The sequence below is a fragment of the Lichenostomus cassidix genome, chromosome 6 (assembly GCF_008360975.1).
Source record: "Lichenostomus cassidix isolate B80296 chromosome 6, HeHo_3.0, whole genome shotgun sequence".
Taxonomy (NCBI): Eukaryota; Metazoa; Chordata; class Aves; order Passeriformes; family Meliphagidae; genus Lichenostomus; species Lichenostomus cassidix.
This window is the reverse complement of record NC_139487.1, coordinates 19,841,073-19,854,977: the sequence shown is the minus strand read 5'-3', so window position 1 is coordinate 19,854,977 and position 13,905 is coordinate 19,841,073. Positions and strand designations below refer to the sequence as shown.

Sequence of the window (13,905 nt, the reverse complement as noted above, 5' to 3'; positions counted from 1 at the left end):
AACAATAACATCATCTCCGTAAGCCTGGTTTTGATACAAGGAAATTGTGTTATTGTTTCTGCATCTTATAAAATGAACAGCAGCTTGTTTGGGTTTTTTTCCCCAGCAGATTACTTACAAATTTTAGTATTTTAAAATCTTGGGAAGAGTGCTATAAGTTTTTTAAATCAGTATGGAATTAGTTTATTATGGTAGCATCTGTTAGGACTTAGAAATCCAGGTTCTTTGAATCGTAACTTAAAAATTTGAATTCAGACTTTGGATTTAATGAGGCCAGAGTTTTGTGAAAGTTCATATGCAATCTCATGGCTTCACCTTATAAGTTCTAACATAAAATGAAAGATCTGTATTTCAGAGAACTTGTTTATACAACAATATGCTTTGCACTCATGAAGCTTTCATTTGTGTATACTATGTGTATTCTCTAACATTTTTGTTTCTGAAATGTTTGACAAGTATACTATGTATGACAATCGAAGAAAGTATCCTTTGCCTGTTTGAGCTATCTATTCCATCTTTCACATTGTGAGATTGGTTAAACTTGCCTTTAAAAAGTCTTTTTTTTACAGTCTTTCAGAAGATGTTTTATACCAGAAGAATTTAAGCAATTTATCTATTTGTAAGGGGCTTCTAAATGAAAGTAAAATTTCACGTAATGGAGGTAGCTGCACATCCTGTTATACAAAGGTTCCTTTCCTGTGTTTGCCGGAACCATTTGATGACCTTGCCTATATTTGATATTTAGCTGTGATTCAGGATTGTGTGTTATTATCCTCTTTTTTAAAAACACACAGAGACCTGCAAAATAGCTCTTTACTTCATGAGGTGATATGATGGAATGAGTCTGCAGCTGGGGAGAGGCACAGTATGTACATGGCTGTCAGTTCAGCCAGCAGTGGGCCAGTTGGCCATGTCTGGTCTTGGGGTGCAGGAACCACAGGGAAGCCATGACAGCATATTATAAAACACTTTATTTGCTAGTTTGGGTTGTAAAGGCTTGAGGTTTGGTCATGTCTGTTTGCTTCATATATAGAAAAGAAAGGACCCAGCTCATCAGTTAGCAGAGACAGTCTTTTCCTGTAATTTCCCTAAATGCATTCATCAGATGTTTTCTTCTGCTGGTCTCCTACTTGTATAGATCTACTACGCCTGCTTGTCTATTCCAGGTTGTTGTGAGGTGTATGGTGTCCTGGAATGTTTCCCCCAACCTGTTTGTTTTACTCTTCCATATGCTATTTACTGCTATTGGATATGGGATCTTTTGAGTACGTAAGCTTTTTCTTGTAGTGTGTTCAAGTGTTTTTCCTACTTAAGTTCTGAAGTCTTCAGTGGGTTTCACAGCAAATGCTTCTCTATGCAGAGCCAAATGAAGCAAAAATGAGTTTCCCTGTTTTTATTAGTTATACTTATTCCTTTAAAACTACATAGTAATGATCTTAAACTCAGCCTGTGCATATGTGTGCACACTCGTGATGCTGCTGAAATGTTATTTATAGCTGTACAGCACAGATGATTGCTTTAAAAAAGAGGAATAATCAGCATGTTGTGGATGCTGAGAGCATTGGCTTTATATTTTTATGTGACATATGAATCTATATAATGTTCTGCAGTGCAGCAGTGCTCCTTCTGCTTGTCAGTTTTAGCAAAACAGGAAAAAAATGATGTAAACATTTAATACTGGGATGCAGCAAAGGCACCATACACTGCTGCTCACTCTGTCTTTACTCTCTGTTTATGCAAGTTCCTCTATATTGCTTTAATTTTGCACCTTGGTGTGTTATTAGTCTGTCAAGAACATGAGGGTTACAATATGTCTTGATATATGGTAATGGTGCTATAGATAAAACACATAATACAATGAGCTGATACTTTAATCTAGAACTATTATTTTAATACTAAATACTGTCCTGAGCAAAGAGAAGGAAGAAGGGAATAAATGCTTTTATGGTACTAACAAATGTGTTATCTGGCTCCAGCTGTTGATCACAGGGGAGGTGGGAATTGTCTGCCTACCCTGTCTGTAAGTTTTTACTAGCCAGTGTCATCAAAAAGTCCATTATGTGTTGAGGAAACTGATTTCTGCCTAGGGTGTCATCTTCCCCCTTGAGCATTACCTGGAGAGAACAGTGCATTGCGGTATTTGACTTCATGATTCTTAACACATCAACAGAAAGACCTATTTTTCTACTCAAAGGCTGTCCATCTATTTGATCAAAGTCTGTTGCTACTCTCAATGTGTTGCTGTCTTTGCTTAATTTTCGTTGTGTTTCCTTTGAAATCAAAAATACTAATGGTGCTGGACTTCTTCTGTTTGTTTGTTTTCTTGCAAAATCTATTTCTTGTGTAGCTGTGGTTGTAATATGGATGTGTGTGTATTTCCACATTCAAACATATCTGAAATCATTGGTTTTATAGAGAGTTTAATGAAACAGAGGGGTTTGTGGTGCTGTAGTGTGAACAGCATATGATATGGGAGTTGATTGCTTCTGACTTCTGTTTTAAGCAAGGTGAGGGATGTGAAGATTGACAGGAGAACTCACAGTTATAACAAGGTAGCAGTTACAGAAGAGAAAGAATTTTTCTGTTCAGCAGTGAAAATCTGCAAGGTCAGGAAAAGCACGGCAGCAGAATTTTAAGATTTAAAAAGTTATCAGTCATTAAGTGATATGTTGAATACTGCTGACTACTTCTGAAAGCTTTTAGGGCTATTAAGTAATTGTTGGGCTGGGATTTACAAGCTAGAGTACAAATCTCTTGGTTTTTTGTATCAGTGGTATTACTGGAAGAGAGATGAGATTGTTTGTTAATAAGGTGCTTTAGAAAAATGGGCCTTGAAATCTTTTGGCAATAGCCGATGGCTGTAAAATACAGCACTTTGCAATCAAAATGTTTATATCTGGAGACTGAATCAAATACTGAATTAATCTTGAAGTTCCACTTTGGAAAGTCAAGGTGGAGATTTGGAAAGAGAATAACTGGTAGCAGGAGGCTGGCTGAGCTTTTGCTTGAATCAAACCAGAACCTTCCATTTTACCATATGGTTGACAGCTGCCTATTTGTCATGTTTTTCTGTATTACACAGGATTGATTAGTGATGTTTAACTGCTTTTGAGAAATTGCATAACATTTGAAGCTGTTGTGTTCTTCCCATTTATCTAAACTCCACAAACTCCATGTAGAGTGGCATGAAAAGCTGGTTTTACCCTACCCTTCTTCCTTGTGAAATATCCAGCAGTGGCCTGGAGTAAGGTAGGGTGTTTTTTAAATACAGGCATGGGAGAATAAACTTAGGTTTCAGGTAGAAAGTAATAGAAAACTTGACAATAAGCACTTTGGAAATCCAGGTGTGTTAAAAGGCAGGCTTTTATTATCATATACAGCAGTCTTAGAGTTGAGCAGCTGTGAAGGGTAGATCTGGAGTGAGTGCAGATGGTTTTGAAAGGGTTTGAATTTAGTTAGGACTGGGCAGACTTTTTTACTTTCACATATATTCCTTGCCTCTTCAACTGTCAGAGAAGCGTTGCTGAGATAACAGGGCTGTGTAACATAAAGATGGCTGCTGCTTCCAAAGGATTTTGGAAGTAGGACCAGTGGACTTGTCTGCCTCCATTCCCTGTATTCTCCACAGCAAATGCATGTGCTGAAAATACCATGATGCATGAAATCAGCAGTTATTAATAAAATGTTTTTTTATGTCAGTAGCAGTTTTATCTGGGGAGTAAAATGTGTTTTGGCAATAAGCCCCCCAGAAAGTAAATAATGTGACATTTACATCTCTAGCTCTAACCTCCACTCTCTCATTGCTTGTCTTTGAACAGAAGCCCTTTATTACTCAATTATCCCACACTGTGCTTTTATTAATTGCAGTCTTTAGGAAGACATGCTTTACTCTAGAAACTTCTAGATCATTTTGCAGGTGAAGTTATTGGTGATCAGGCTGTAATGCTGGCTTTAGATATTGAGAGCTTTGCATTTGGACTTCTTATTTATTTTTAAATTATAATTTGCCTTTGAATAATTGTCATGTTGTACTGGAGCTCTTTACCAGATGGGTTTTTATAGCTTTTCTCATTATTTGAGAGCCAGATGGATATTTTGAGTCCTCTTAACTGTTTTGTGAAAGTCTGGATACAGCTGCCTTACTGTCTTGTCTTAATAGCTGTATAGGATAAGTGATGTACTTTTTCATTATTCTGAACAAAAGTCTATGTGCTTCTAAGTTTGCGTGGAACACAGGTGGTTATCAGCTGATGTCCTTATTTCAGAAACAGCTGCAGAAATGAGTGCTAAGACTTTGTAAACCTGGAGGAGAATCTTCTGCATCTCAAAGCCAATGGCTTTCTGCTGGGTTTTGGGTTTGGTTTTTGTTGGGTTTTTTTTACTGTGAAAGATACTCTTTAAATAGATTTGGCTGACTGTCAGGCTTGAAATCAAATGATTCAGATTAGGTAAGTGTTTGCAAGATTTCATTACACTGTTTTAGGAGGCAGTCCACCAGAGTTTTATAAAACCTACAAGTACTTTGGATGAGAAAGTTGGAGAATGGTTTGCTATAAAGAGTGTTTTCATGCAGTGTAAAGCTATGCTTGACCCCAGCAGCTTGCAGAGTCTCACTTCGGAGTGTTTCTGCAGGATGTGGTTTCTCCATGCCTCTTGTTGGTCTGAGCAGTTAACAGGAATGTAGAGTGGGTTGGTTTTCATGTTTCATGGTTTATTGGTTGTTGGTTTGAAAAGTTGGTATAAGAACATACTCTTTCTTCATAAAATTGTTCAGGTTTTTTTCCTTCCAGTCACTGTAGAAGCAGTAAGCTATCTATAGAAATGCCAACATAGCCACTTCGGGGAACTGCCTTCCTAAAAGCTGATTGACCCATCAGTGTTTTGACTACAGTTTCTTCTGTTGATTGGTAGGCTGTACAAATACAGTGGTAGTGACCAAAAATAGATGTTTGTTATGCTAGTTTGCTTGCTGTTCTGTCTAGTCCTTTCAGTTTTTGTTTGCATTATCTTGAAGTGATCTCTCAGAAGTGGCCTTCATTGTGTCTTCATCACTCAGAAGTGGCCTTCATTGTGTCTTCTGGAGAAACCTGTAGTGTTTGTTCAGGCTTGTTGTACCTGTACTCTTGGAAGTACATCCATGGATTTGGGGAAATACGTTTTTAGTCTTCTGTCCAAGACCATTTTGATGGTCTTTATCAGCAACTTTTAGCCAAACATTTGGATAATTTGCTTCTGGTAAGTGGAAGGATTTCCCTGGTGTCTGAAAGAGTATCATAACCTTGACAAACTCTGAGTATATTTTCCAAAAGGGCTCTGGGAAGTTAGCCTTAAGGTCTCTGGTACTCAAAGCTTTGTTTTAACTTTACAGCACTGAGAATTGTGCAATAGCTCATGGGAAACAAGGAAGACCAGCATGAGTCTGTTGTGGGCACCAATGGCACTGTGAGGTGCTGTCAGTCCCCAGTTCCTGGTTCCACCCAGTAGGCACAAGTAGCACAGAGCCAGGTAATCAGGTTGTTCCTTTAAGAGGAAAACTGACAAATGGGTACAAGCTTGACAGCAAAAGCATTACAGACTCCTCCCTGCCCCTTTATCCCAGCAGAGCAATCAGAGCTGAGAAAATGCATGCATAAAGCAGAAATTGTTTTCCTCTATTGTCCCATTTGTGCTGTGAAAAAATTATTGCCAATAGAGATGAATGTAAATCTTTTTGTAGATGCAGTTTATTATCTAGGTGTGCAAATGAATCTGTCCCATACTTCTGGCTAGCTAAGAATCTCAAAAAGAGGAGACATCCTCAAGAGGTGGAAATAATCTCTTTTTGCTTCTGTCAGGTCCCTGCCCTGTTCACTCTTTTCATCCAGCCTCATGGTTATTTGGTATTGGGAAGTTTTTTCACCCCTCTATTTTATTTCATTACCTTCAAGGTTGAATTTAAACTGACTTGCAAAGGTGACTATCTTTTGGGATGTCTAAACTAAATGAAGACTGTGATATTGATAACTCTGCAATTAAGTATCATTTAATCCATGCAGAAATTACAAATACTTTCATCATTGCATGTACATGGAGAAAGTATGTTCTCAAGCCTCTGGTTCTGAGAACTTTCCCTCTAGCTGAGAGCAGCCATGGGATCAGTCAAGGGGATTATTCTTGTGCCTCTTCACTGAAAGAGTCACTCTCAGGAGCCATCTGGGTGAAAACTTTCAACAAAATCCATTATCTTGGACAAGTCCATCTTGGTTTTTTGTTGTAACAAAGATACTTGAGTAAGGGATTTCAAAGCTGTTTCTCATCTCTTTAGGTGTCAGAGGTGTTGCAGCATGTGAAGGGATTATTTGCCCTCAACATCATGAATCTGCTCTCTTCCCTACCATCAGAATAGGTGGTAGGATCTTGGGGGCAAGGAGTTTCTTCTCTAAAATCAGGCACATTGACACATTTACTTGTTCTATGTTATGAAAGTTTTTTCATAAATATAAATAATGAACACTAAATTCTAGACCTCTGCTTTTATTTAATAGTGTGATAAATACTTAATTGGTGGTTTCAGCCATACCTAGTGCTATATGAAAGCATTTTAATCCTAAATAGGGTTGTTCTAATTCAGCCATGTGCCTGGATTGGAGGTTCAAGCAATAGCCTAAAATGTTTGGCTACATGAGACTGCAGTGAGAGAGGTTACATTCCACCACCACCCCAAAATGAACAATGATAGTGGGACCTTGCCGGAGAGCAAAGGATGCAGCTTGAGATGTTATGTCTCTATGAGATTGATTTAGCAAGGGAACATAGGGATAAACAGGGTCTTGAAATTTTCTGTGGTACATCTCGTAGAGTGTTGTGCTCTGCTGTCAAAGGATAGACTTTGGTTTCTTCGGGCCAGAAGTATGTGCTGAACCACGGCCAGCTTTGCTCTGGGGTTGTGTTGCTGGACAGATGCCCCATGCCTCTCTCATCTGCTGAGCCTGTCTCTGTGGCTGGCCTTACCAAAGGAAGCTGCTACCAAGCAGCAGGAAGATCTAGAATGTTGGGTTTGCTTTTTTTATTATATATTCCTTATCTATTTCTAGTATTTTATTTACTCCTTATTAAAACATCTGTATAATGTTTATTTAATATGAGTTGTTACATTTCATTGGTAAGTTTTTTAGAGGTTGGCAGAGTGCGAAGCTGTGATCTGGAGATCTGGTTTTGTCCTAATTGGGTGGTTACCAGCTTTAGTCTTTTCTGCTTGTTCTTAGCTGTGCAAAGGCTGTGTAGCCAAATGAGCAAACTGAACGTGCTCCTGTGAGCAGTCACAGCAAACACATGGTGAGAAGTCAGGTCTGCTAAGCCTGTGCAGAAGCAGTGCAGGTACTCTGCTTACTGTGAGGGTTTGGGCCAGTTTGAAATAGTCTTGCTGCAATGGCAGGTGAGCTGCAAAGCCTCTAGTCTTGAATTTTCTTCCAAGACAATAAAAATAAACTAAAATTTTTTTACTTTGTCATATCTGAGGTGGCTTTGCTCAAAAAGTACTCAAAAGTTAGTTTTACAGCCCATTTTAAGAGCGGAATCTTGTTTTGAACTTGAAATCCACTGGATAGGTGCAGCTTTCAGCTGTGCATCTTGGGCATGTTTTAGATTGTACTTTTCTGTTTTTGTAGGTGCTGTGGAAAGAAGTCCAAGTGTTTGGCTCAGTGGTTTTTGTGAGACAGCCTGTGTGTCTTGGCTCATTACAGGCAGCACTCTGCTCCGTCTGCGACACAGGCTTAGCCACTGCACCTATTGCAAGCGGTGTTGCTTTACAGAGATCCCTAAATTAATCCCTAAATAGCTCACACAGTATGGTTGGCTCATGGTTCATTAAGGGATTGAGCAAAGAAAGGGGCTGAGGCTGAAATTGCTTTGAAATGAGTCCTGTATAAGTTCAGCACTCAGGAATGTTGCGCGACGGGCACAGTAATGGTCTGTGTCTGCAGGCTTGCAAGCTCGTCTGAAATTTTGCATGGCACACTGGCAACCAAGAAGACTGCTCATCTGTATGTAGATATTTGCCTGCCTTACAACAATTTGCCTGCTGAGACTTCACTAATATTTGTAGAATGAATTTAACAGAAGTACAAATAAAGTATTACTAGAAGTGAATATAGTAGGCTGCTGTAGCACATTTGCAGATATTTAGGAAGTTCTTTGTGTTTTAACAGGAGATGAAGAATTTATAGTTGTGAAGAATGTGCCTTCACAGATAGCCAGGGTATCTTTGTAAGGTATTACACTCCCAGTTAATTTTTGCTGATGCACAAGTGCTACAGATACCTACTTTGTAATCCCTTCATGCTGTGATTAATACTTCAGTCTGTTTGGATTTAGAGTCATCTTGCTCATATCAGCTATAATAAGTAATTTCAATTGTTACTGTGTATATCAAAAATGGTATAATTCTAGATGTCATTGGGAACGTCCCTGGAAAATATATGCCAGTTTCTGTATTTACAGGTGGACTACACTTGAGACAACTTTAAAAAGTTTTGACTTGAATCTTGTAGTTCCTGTTTCTAGGAATTTCTTAATTAATTTTTCTAAAAATTTCCTGTGAGGGGAAAAGTGAACTTGTGGTGGGAACAGCATTTTCTGTTGAATAATTGTTTCGGCTTCTTCAGAAGCTTTTATGCCTTTTATAAGACATCATATGTCCCATGTGCCTAGATTAAGTGGCATTTTAGAGGTAGACACAGTTTCGGATGTAGGAAGTTCGGAGACTTTTTTTTGGAGAGAGCTGTGGGTTGCTGAGTCAGGGATGAGCCTTGTGCCTTCCATGTTCAGTGCAAAATCCAAGTTCTAGGGTGGAGAACATGCTAGCCTGTATTCATAGAACCACAAATCTTAGTGTAACTGTTTGAATGAAGAAGATATTTTTTAAAAAATAACACTACAAGATTGTAGAGGATATGTTTGAATACTGCCATGGGGTTCACTTGAATGTTGCATTTTATGTTTTTAATCTAGTTTCCTTCTTAACCCTTCCAACATACTCTAAGCCTCCTTGCTCTTACATGCTTTTCTCAGAATCCCCTGTTCTTTTCCGTATTATTTTATTTTTTGGGTGGAGGAACGTTTGTATTTTTTGCTTTGTCTCAGAAGATTCAGTGTATTGTGGGAGGTGAGGCAACACTGGTCTTGGCAGAACACCACAAAACCAAGAGAGTAATTAAATGACGCAAGCCTTTGATTATTTTTCTCTCTCAAGCTTTCTGGCACGGCTGGGCATTCCGATTGCAAAAGGAGGATCGGGAGGAGAAGTTTCTAAAGATCACACGCAGAATCAGAAGAACTGTATGGGAGACTTTTTGCTTTTTTAAAGTTCTTCGCTCTCAAGTTCTGGAGTTACTTCTTTTTCCCATGTGAGGATAATGTCTCTTTCATCACCCAAGACAGATGTAACTGAAAGGGAATTGCCAACGTTGTGTTTTGGTTTCTTTGCTCCCTTACTAATTGGATTTTCCCCATCTTCTGCAGGAGGATTATAAAAGGATTACAGAAGCTGCGTTTTTGGGGGTGTGGGAGGAAGTTGTTGTTTTTCTCGTCTTTAGTCTGGGACCTCCTTGATTTGCCATTTGTTCTCTGAAGTTACTGCCTGTTTGGAAAAGGGAAAAGCAGCATAACATGAACTTGCACAACTATGGATTTGTTCCCTTTGCAAATGTTCCATGTGGCTGCTTGCAAAGGAGGTTTTTGCATGCATAAGCAGCAAATGAAGAATAGCATCCCAGACTGGATTTAAAAGAAGCAAACTGCTTGTGTCCTGGCAAAAGGCTAAATACTGTTTAAACTGTAATTTAAAGAAGATTGGATGTTGCTCCAATTTCGAATTTTTTGAAAGGAAGGATCTGATCAAGTCAAATATTCTGCCATCCTAAACCTGCATTTTCTACAGCTGAAACTGGAAGATGTCTTGGAAAAGAAATTACTTTTCTATGGGTCGGGGGAATGTACAGGGCATGTTTACTCCACGAAATACCACCTCAATAGCACCCAGTAAAGGTCTCAGCAATGAACCAGGACAGAACAGTTGCTTCCTGAATAGTGCGCTACAGGTAAGAGCACAGAATAAAGAATGTTGTTGGTTTTGCCTTCTGTCTGTAGCAGTATTTTCCTAGGCACTGTGCAACAAACATAGCCAGACTTGAGTACATGATTGTTGGTGGGCCTAGACAGAATAAAGCTGCATTTGGAAAAGCAGATGAATTGAGTTATAGAACAACTTTTTAATTTTCAGGTTTTCCTGATGACTTCAACAGCATTTACGTAGTAATCTTTTACTGTACTTGATTGTCCTGTTTGTGGAAGCTTGTAGAATGTCAACCAAAGATAAAAATATATGTAGAATATTTATTTTAAAATAATAAACTATTGCATAGCTTGCAGAATGTATGCTCCTTAAAAGTAAATTTAACCTTTTTGTTAAACCAGTCAAGGTCAAGATTTGATAAAACCTATATGAGATCCTTTTTATGTAGTTCATTTTTCCTTATGGCTGCTGATTTGTAGCTTAGTTTAAATGACTGAGTGTTTACCTTTTGATTTAGAAGAAAAATCTTTTCTGGTGCCAAATTCAATGGAGTGATATAGATAGAGGTATTGTCACCGTTTAGATGTTTTGAATGTCTGATGGTTGAGATTCAGTCATTTTGGCATCAGGGCTTAAAACCCCTTCACATCAGTTTCCATCCCTTCATATGACTTGTCTGTGCAGCACAGACTGTGTCACTATGGGTTTATTTTTGTGTTTTTTGATTTTTTCCCATAGGCTTGATCAGGTTCTTGACTAACTTCAGGCTTCCACATAGCCCCACTGCGAAAAATACAAATATGTATACCTATGACCTCCAATAATATGTTAGGAAACACACGTCGCTGTTGAGCCGCTAGCAGAGAACTAGAAACCCAGGTTCTCAGGCAAGAAAAGAGAGCTTTATTATTTTGATTTCCATATATATAGACTTTTCACAGGTCACCCAGATTGGTCAGTCAAAAACCTCCCCCTAGGCCTAATTGGCCAGGCCTGAACTGCCCAAATCTCAAGACCTTGTTTGCAAAAACATCCAAACTTTATCTTTGTTTATAAAACACAGCAAAATGTTCTCACGAGAAAGACCTGTGCTAGCCACAAATACAGAACAAAGAGAAGTTTCCAGTGATGTTCTGTATCAATTGCCTTTATGAGGCTGTAATGTGGAATCACTGGCTGCCTGCTAGTATTGAGTTACTGAGCCTAGGTCAGGATTGAGTAGATCCTAACATCTGCTGCATGCCATACATGAAGATGAAAGCATATGACCTGATCTTTAGTCTGCTACAGAAACCCTTTTCTTCTAAAGCTCAGGAGAGACAGAATACTGAAAGTACTTACAATCAAAACTGAATTAAAAAAAAAAGGCGAGATGGTAATTATTTAATAAAATACATATTTCTGGGGTTTCTCTTAATTTTTTAACACCTAGTCTGAAATGCTCTTGAATGTTTGTTGCTCCTTACTCTTACGAATTTCTATAAACACTCAAGCTAAACTCCAAAGGCAATTACATAAAAAAATTGGACTCATTCCTAAATGTAATTTTTTTGTCCTTTTGTAAAGTCTGCAATAGTTCTTCAGGAATGTTTGTGTGTAATCAGATGTTTTCAAGGCTTATGTTGCCTCCCAGGCCCTTAAGTACAGGATGGTTTGAGTATAAACACAGACATGGCAATTATGAAGGTTTGGGAAACTTAGAGATGATATTTTAAAATGTGTTTACTGAGTATAACATATTACTGTGGTTTAAATAACAAATTGTTCTCGTTGGAAACAGTTTTTGAAACCAGCACAAATTTTATCAGGGTGCTAAATTTTTTCTAGCGAGTTGCTTTAGACAAATTCATCAGAAATGAGAAGTTTGGTTCTTCTGTTTGTGCTAATGAAGCATTTAGCAAGTCACATGTCAGCCTGGACCTTGCTGTTCTGTCTGGAACCTGGTAGGACATGATTTAGGTCAGGGCCTCTTTCAGTGCAAGCTTTTGACTTCTGAAAGGCTGGTGAGGCTGAGGTTTGCAGGAAGGTCCAGTTACTGTTAGTTGAAGCTGAAGTAGCCAGTGCTGACCACATTTATACATAAAGAGCTGACTGTGAAACGCCTCAGAGATGGTTATTGTTGCTATTTTGCAGATACAAATTTGAATAGTTTCCCAAGAGTGCACACATTTAGTGGTAAAACTTCAGAATAAAATATGGTGCTGTTAGAGCAAATGTCACCACTCACTGTTGCTAGCAGAACATGTAAAAAGCCTGCTTGCTTTTCTGTGCTGTGACCATACCTAGTCACACACCTGTTATTACCACTATACCTGCCTGAAAGAAAGGTATAACTGCCCTAACAAGCTGGGGTTTGTAATCATGGCCTGTGAGTGCACTTAGTAATGATAATACTGGGCATAACGGATTTTAGTATTTTACTGTTTTTACTTACACAAACTCGTTAATGTATATGCTCTTGGTGCTCCATTTTTCCAGCATTTGGGCCTTCTGCTCAGAACAAGAAAGCTGTGTAGGACTGGAAAAAGGAGAGAGTTTCATCCTCATCGATGGGGTGTCCTTGGGAGCTTCGCTCAGCCTCATGGTGCAGTTGCCCAGCGGCTGGCCCTGGTGCCAGCATAGGGGAGCAGTCAGGGCATGTGCTGTTTAAGCTAGCGCTGCCACATGGATAAAGAAGCCACTTTCCTAATCTAAAAGCGCATAGCAAGAAATTCAGAGGAATGTCCTACTATAAATTAATGTGTTGGTTACACAAGAAGAAAGTTGAAAACACTGACTTGCAGTTAGATAAAATGCATCGCTTTTTAAAGGTGATGTTCATTGTTGACATTGGTATACTTCTTGGGTTATTTAGCATGTGCAGTTTTAATCAGAAGTTTATGGAGTATTTTACTTTATATAGTCATAAATCTGACTGTGGCCCTTTTTGTGTTTCAGGTACTCTGGCACCTGGACATTTTTCGCCGCAGTTTCCGGCAGATCACAACGCACAAATGTATGGGAGATTCTTGCATCTTCTGTGCTCTTAAGGTAAAAGTTAGAAATACATTGAAACAAACTTAAAAATTAAACAGAACTATTTATGATATTTAATTAATATATATAATCAATATATAATTTTAATATATATAATCAAACCTGCACCTAAAAATTTGTGAGCGCAAGGTAAATCTGATAGCTACTGGTCTGGATAGGCCCTTATAGTACAGTTTCTAAAACATGTTCAAGCCAAAAAATTGTGAAAACACTGTTAGTAAAGTTTCAGTTACAAGGACTCTTCTCAATGGTATTCAGGTTATTGTGAGCCTCTGTTAGTTCAGGCATTAAAAGACAAGTTGGCCTAATTTTTTCCAATTTATCATTTGGTGTGCAGATATAATACCATATACAGTTAGTATGCTCATAAACATTTACCTTTCCCTTCAGAGCTACTTTAAATGTCAGCATGGAGAAGGCCAGTTAGCTAAGCCTTTCTGTTCAAAACTGTTGATTATGTAAGACTAAAAGGCTATTTTCTACTGTAAATATTGATGTTTGCATTAAATGGCTCTGCTCTTTGTAGTCTCTGTTTTGAAAAACATCAATTCTGTTTGTAGCTGCAGATGCAATAGCTGACTGTCATAGAGGCTGCCTGGACAGTAAGATTAGATGCTAGCTCTGATGCTGAGTACTGCTCTGTATTTGAGTAAATTGTACAATCCTGTGTGTTTGTTTGTCTCTATCAATTAATTTGTAGCCCTTCTGGGTTTTTTGTGGCCTCCTTTTTCTAAATTTTGCTAGCTCAAACCTATGGCTTCTTGTGGGAGAAATGGTCATGATACAAACATTATGAAAATGGTAGCTTTTTTCTTCCT

General features: G+C 38.4%; 1 protein-coding gene across 10 annotated transcripts in view; it reads left to right on the top strand.

Annotated features, from left to right (window-relative positions):
- Nucleotides 1-13,905, top strand: part of USP54 (ubiquitin specific peptidase 54) — a 99,387-nt gene that overhangs the window by 36,985 nt on the left and 48,497 nt on the right. For 8 of the 10 annotated variants that reach the window (XM_085065525.1, XM_085065524.1, XM_085065526.1 and 5 more), the window contains exons 2-3: nucleotides 9,230-10,076; nucleotides 12,989-13,081. In XM_085065525.1, the coding sequence (XP_084921651.1) occupies nucleotides 9,930-10,076; nucleotides 12,989-13,081 (240 nt within the window). In that variant the 5' untranslated portion in view covers nucleotides 9,230-9,929. Of the gene's footprint in view, nucleotides 1-9,229; nucleotides 10,077-12,988; nucleotides 13,082-13,905 lie in introns of those variants that run through there. The other 2 variants (XM_085065528.1, XM_085065531.1) reach the window with 2 other exon arrangements.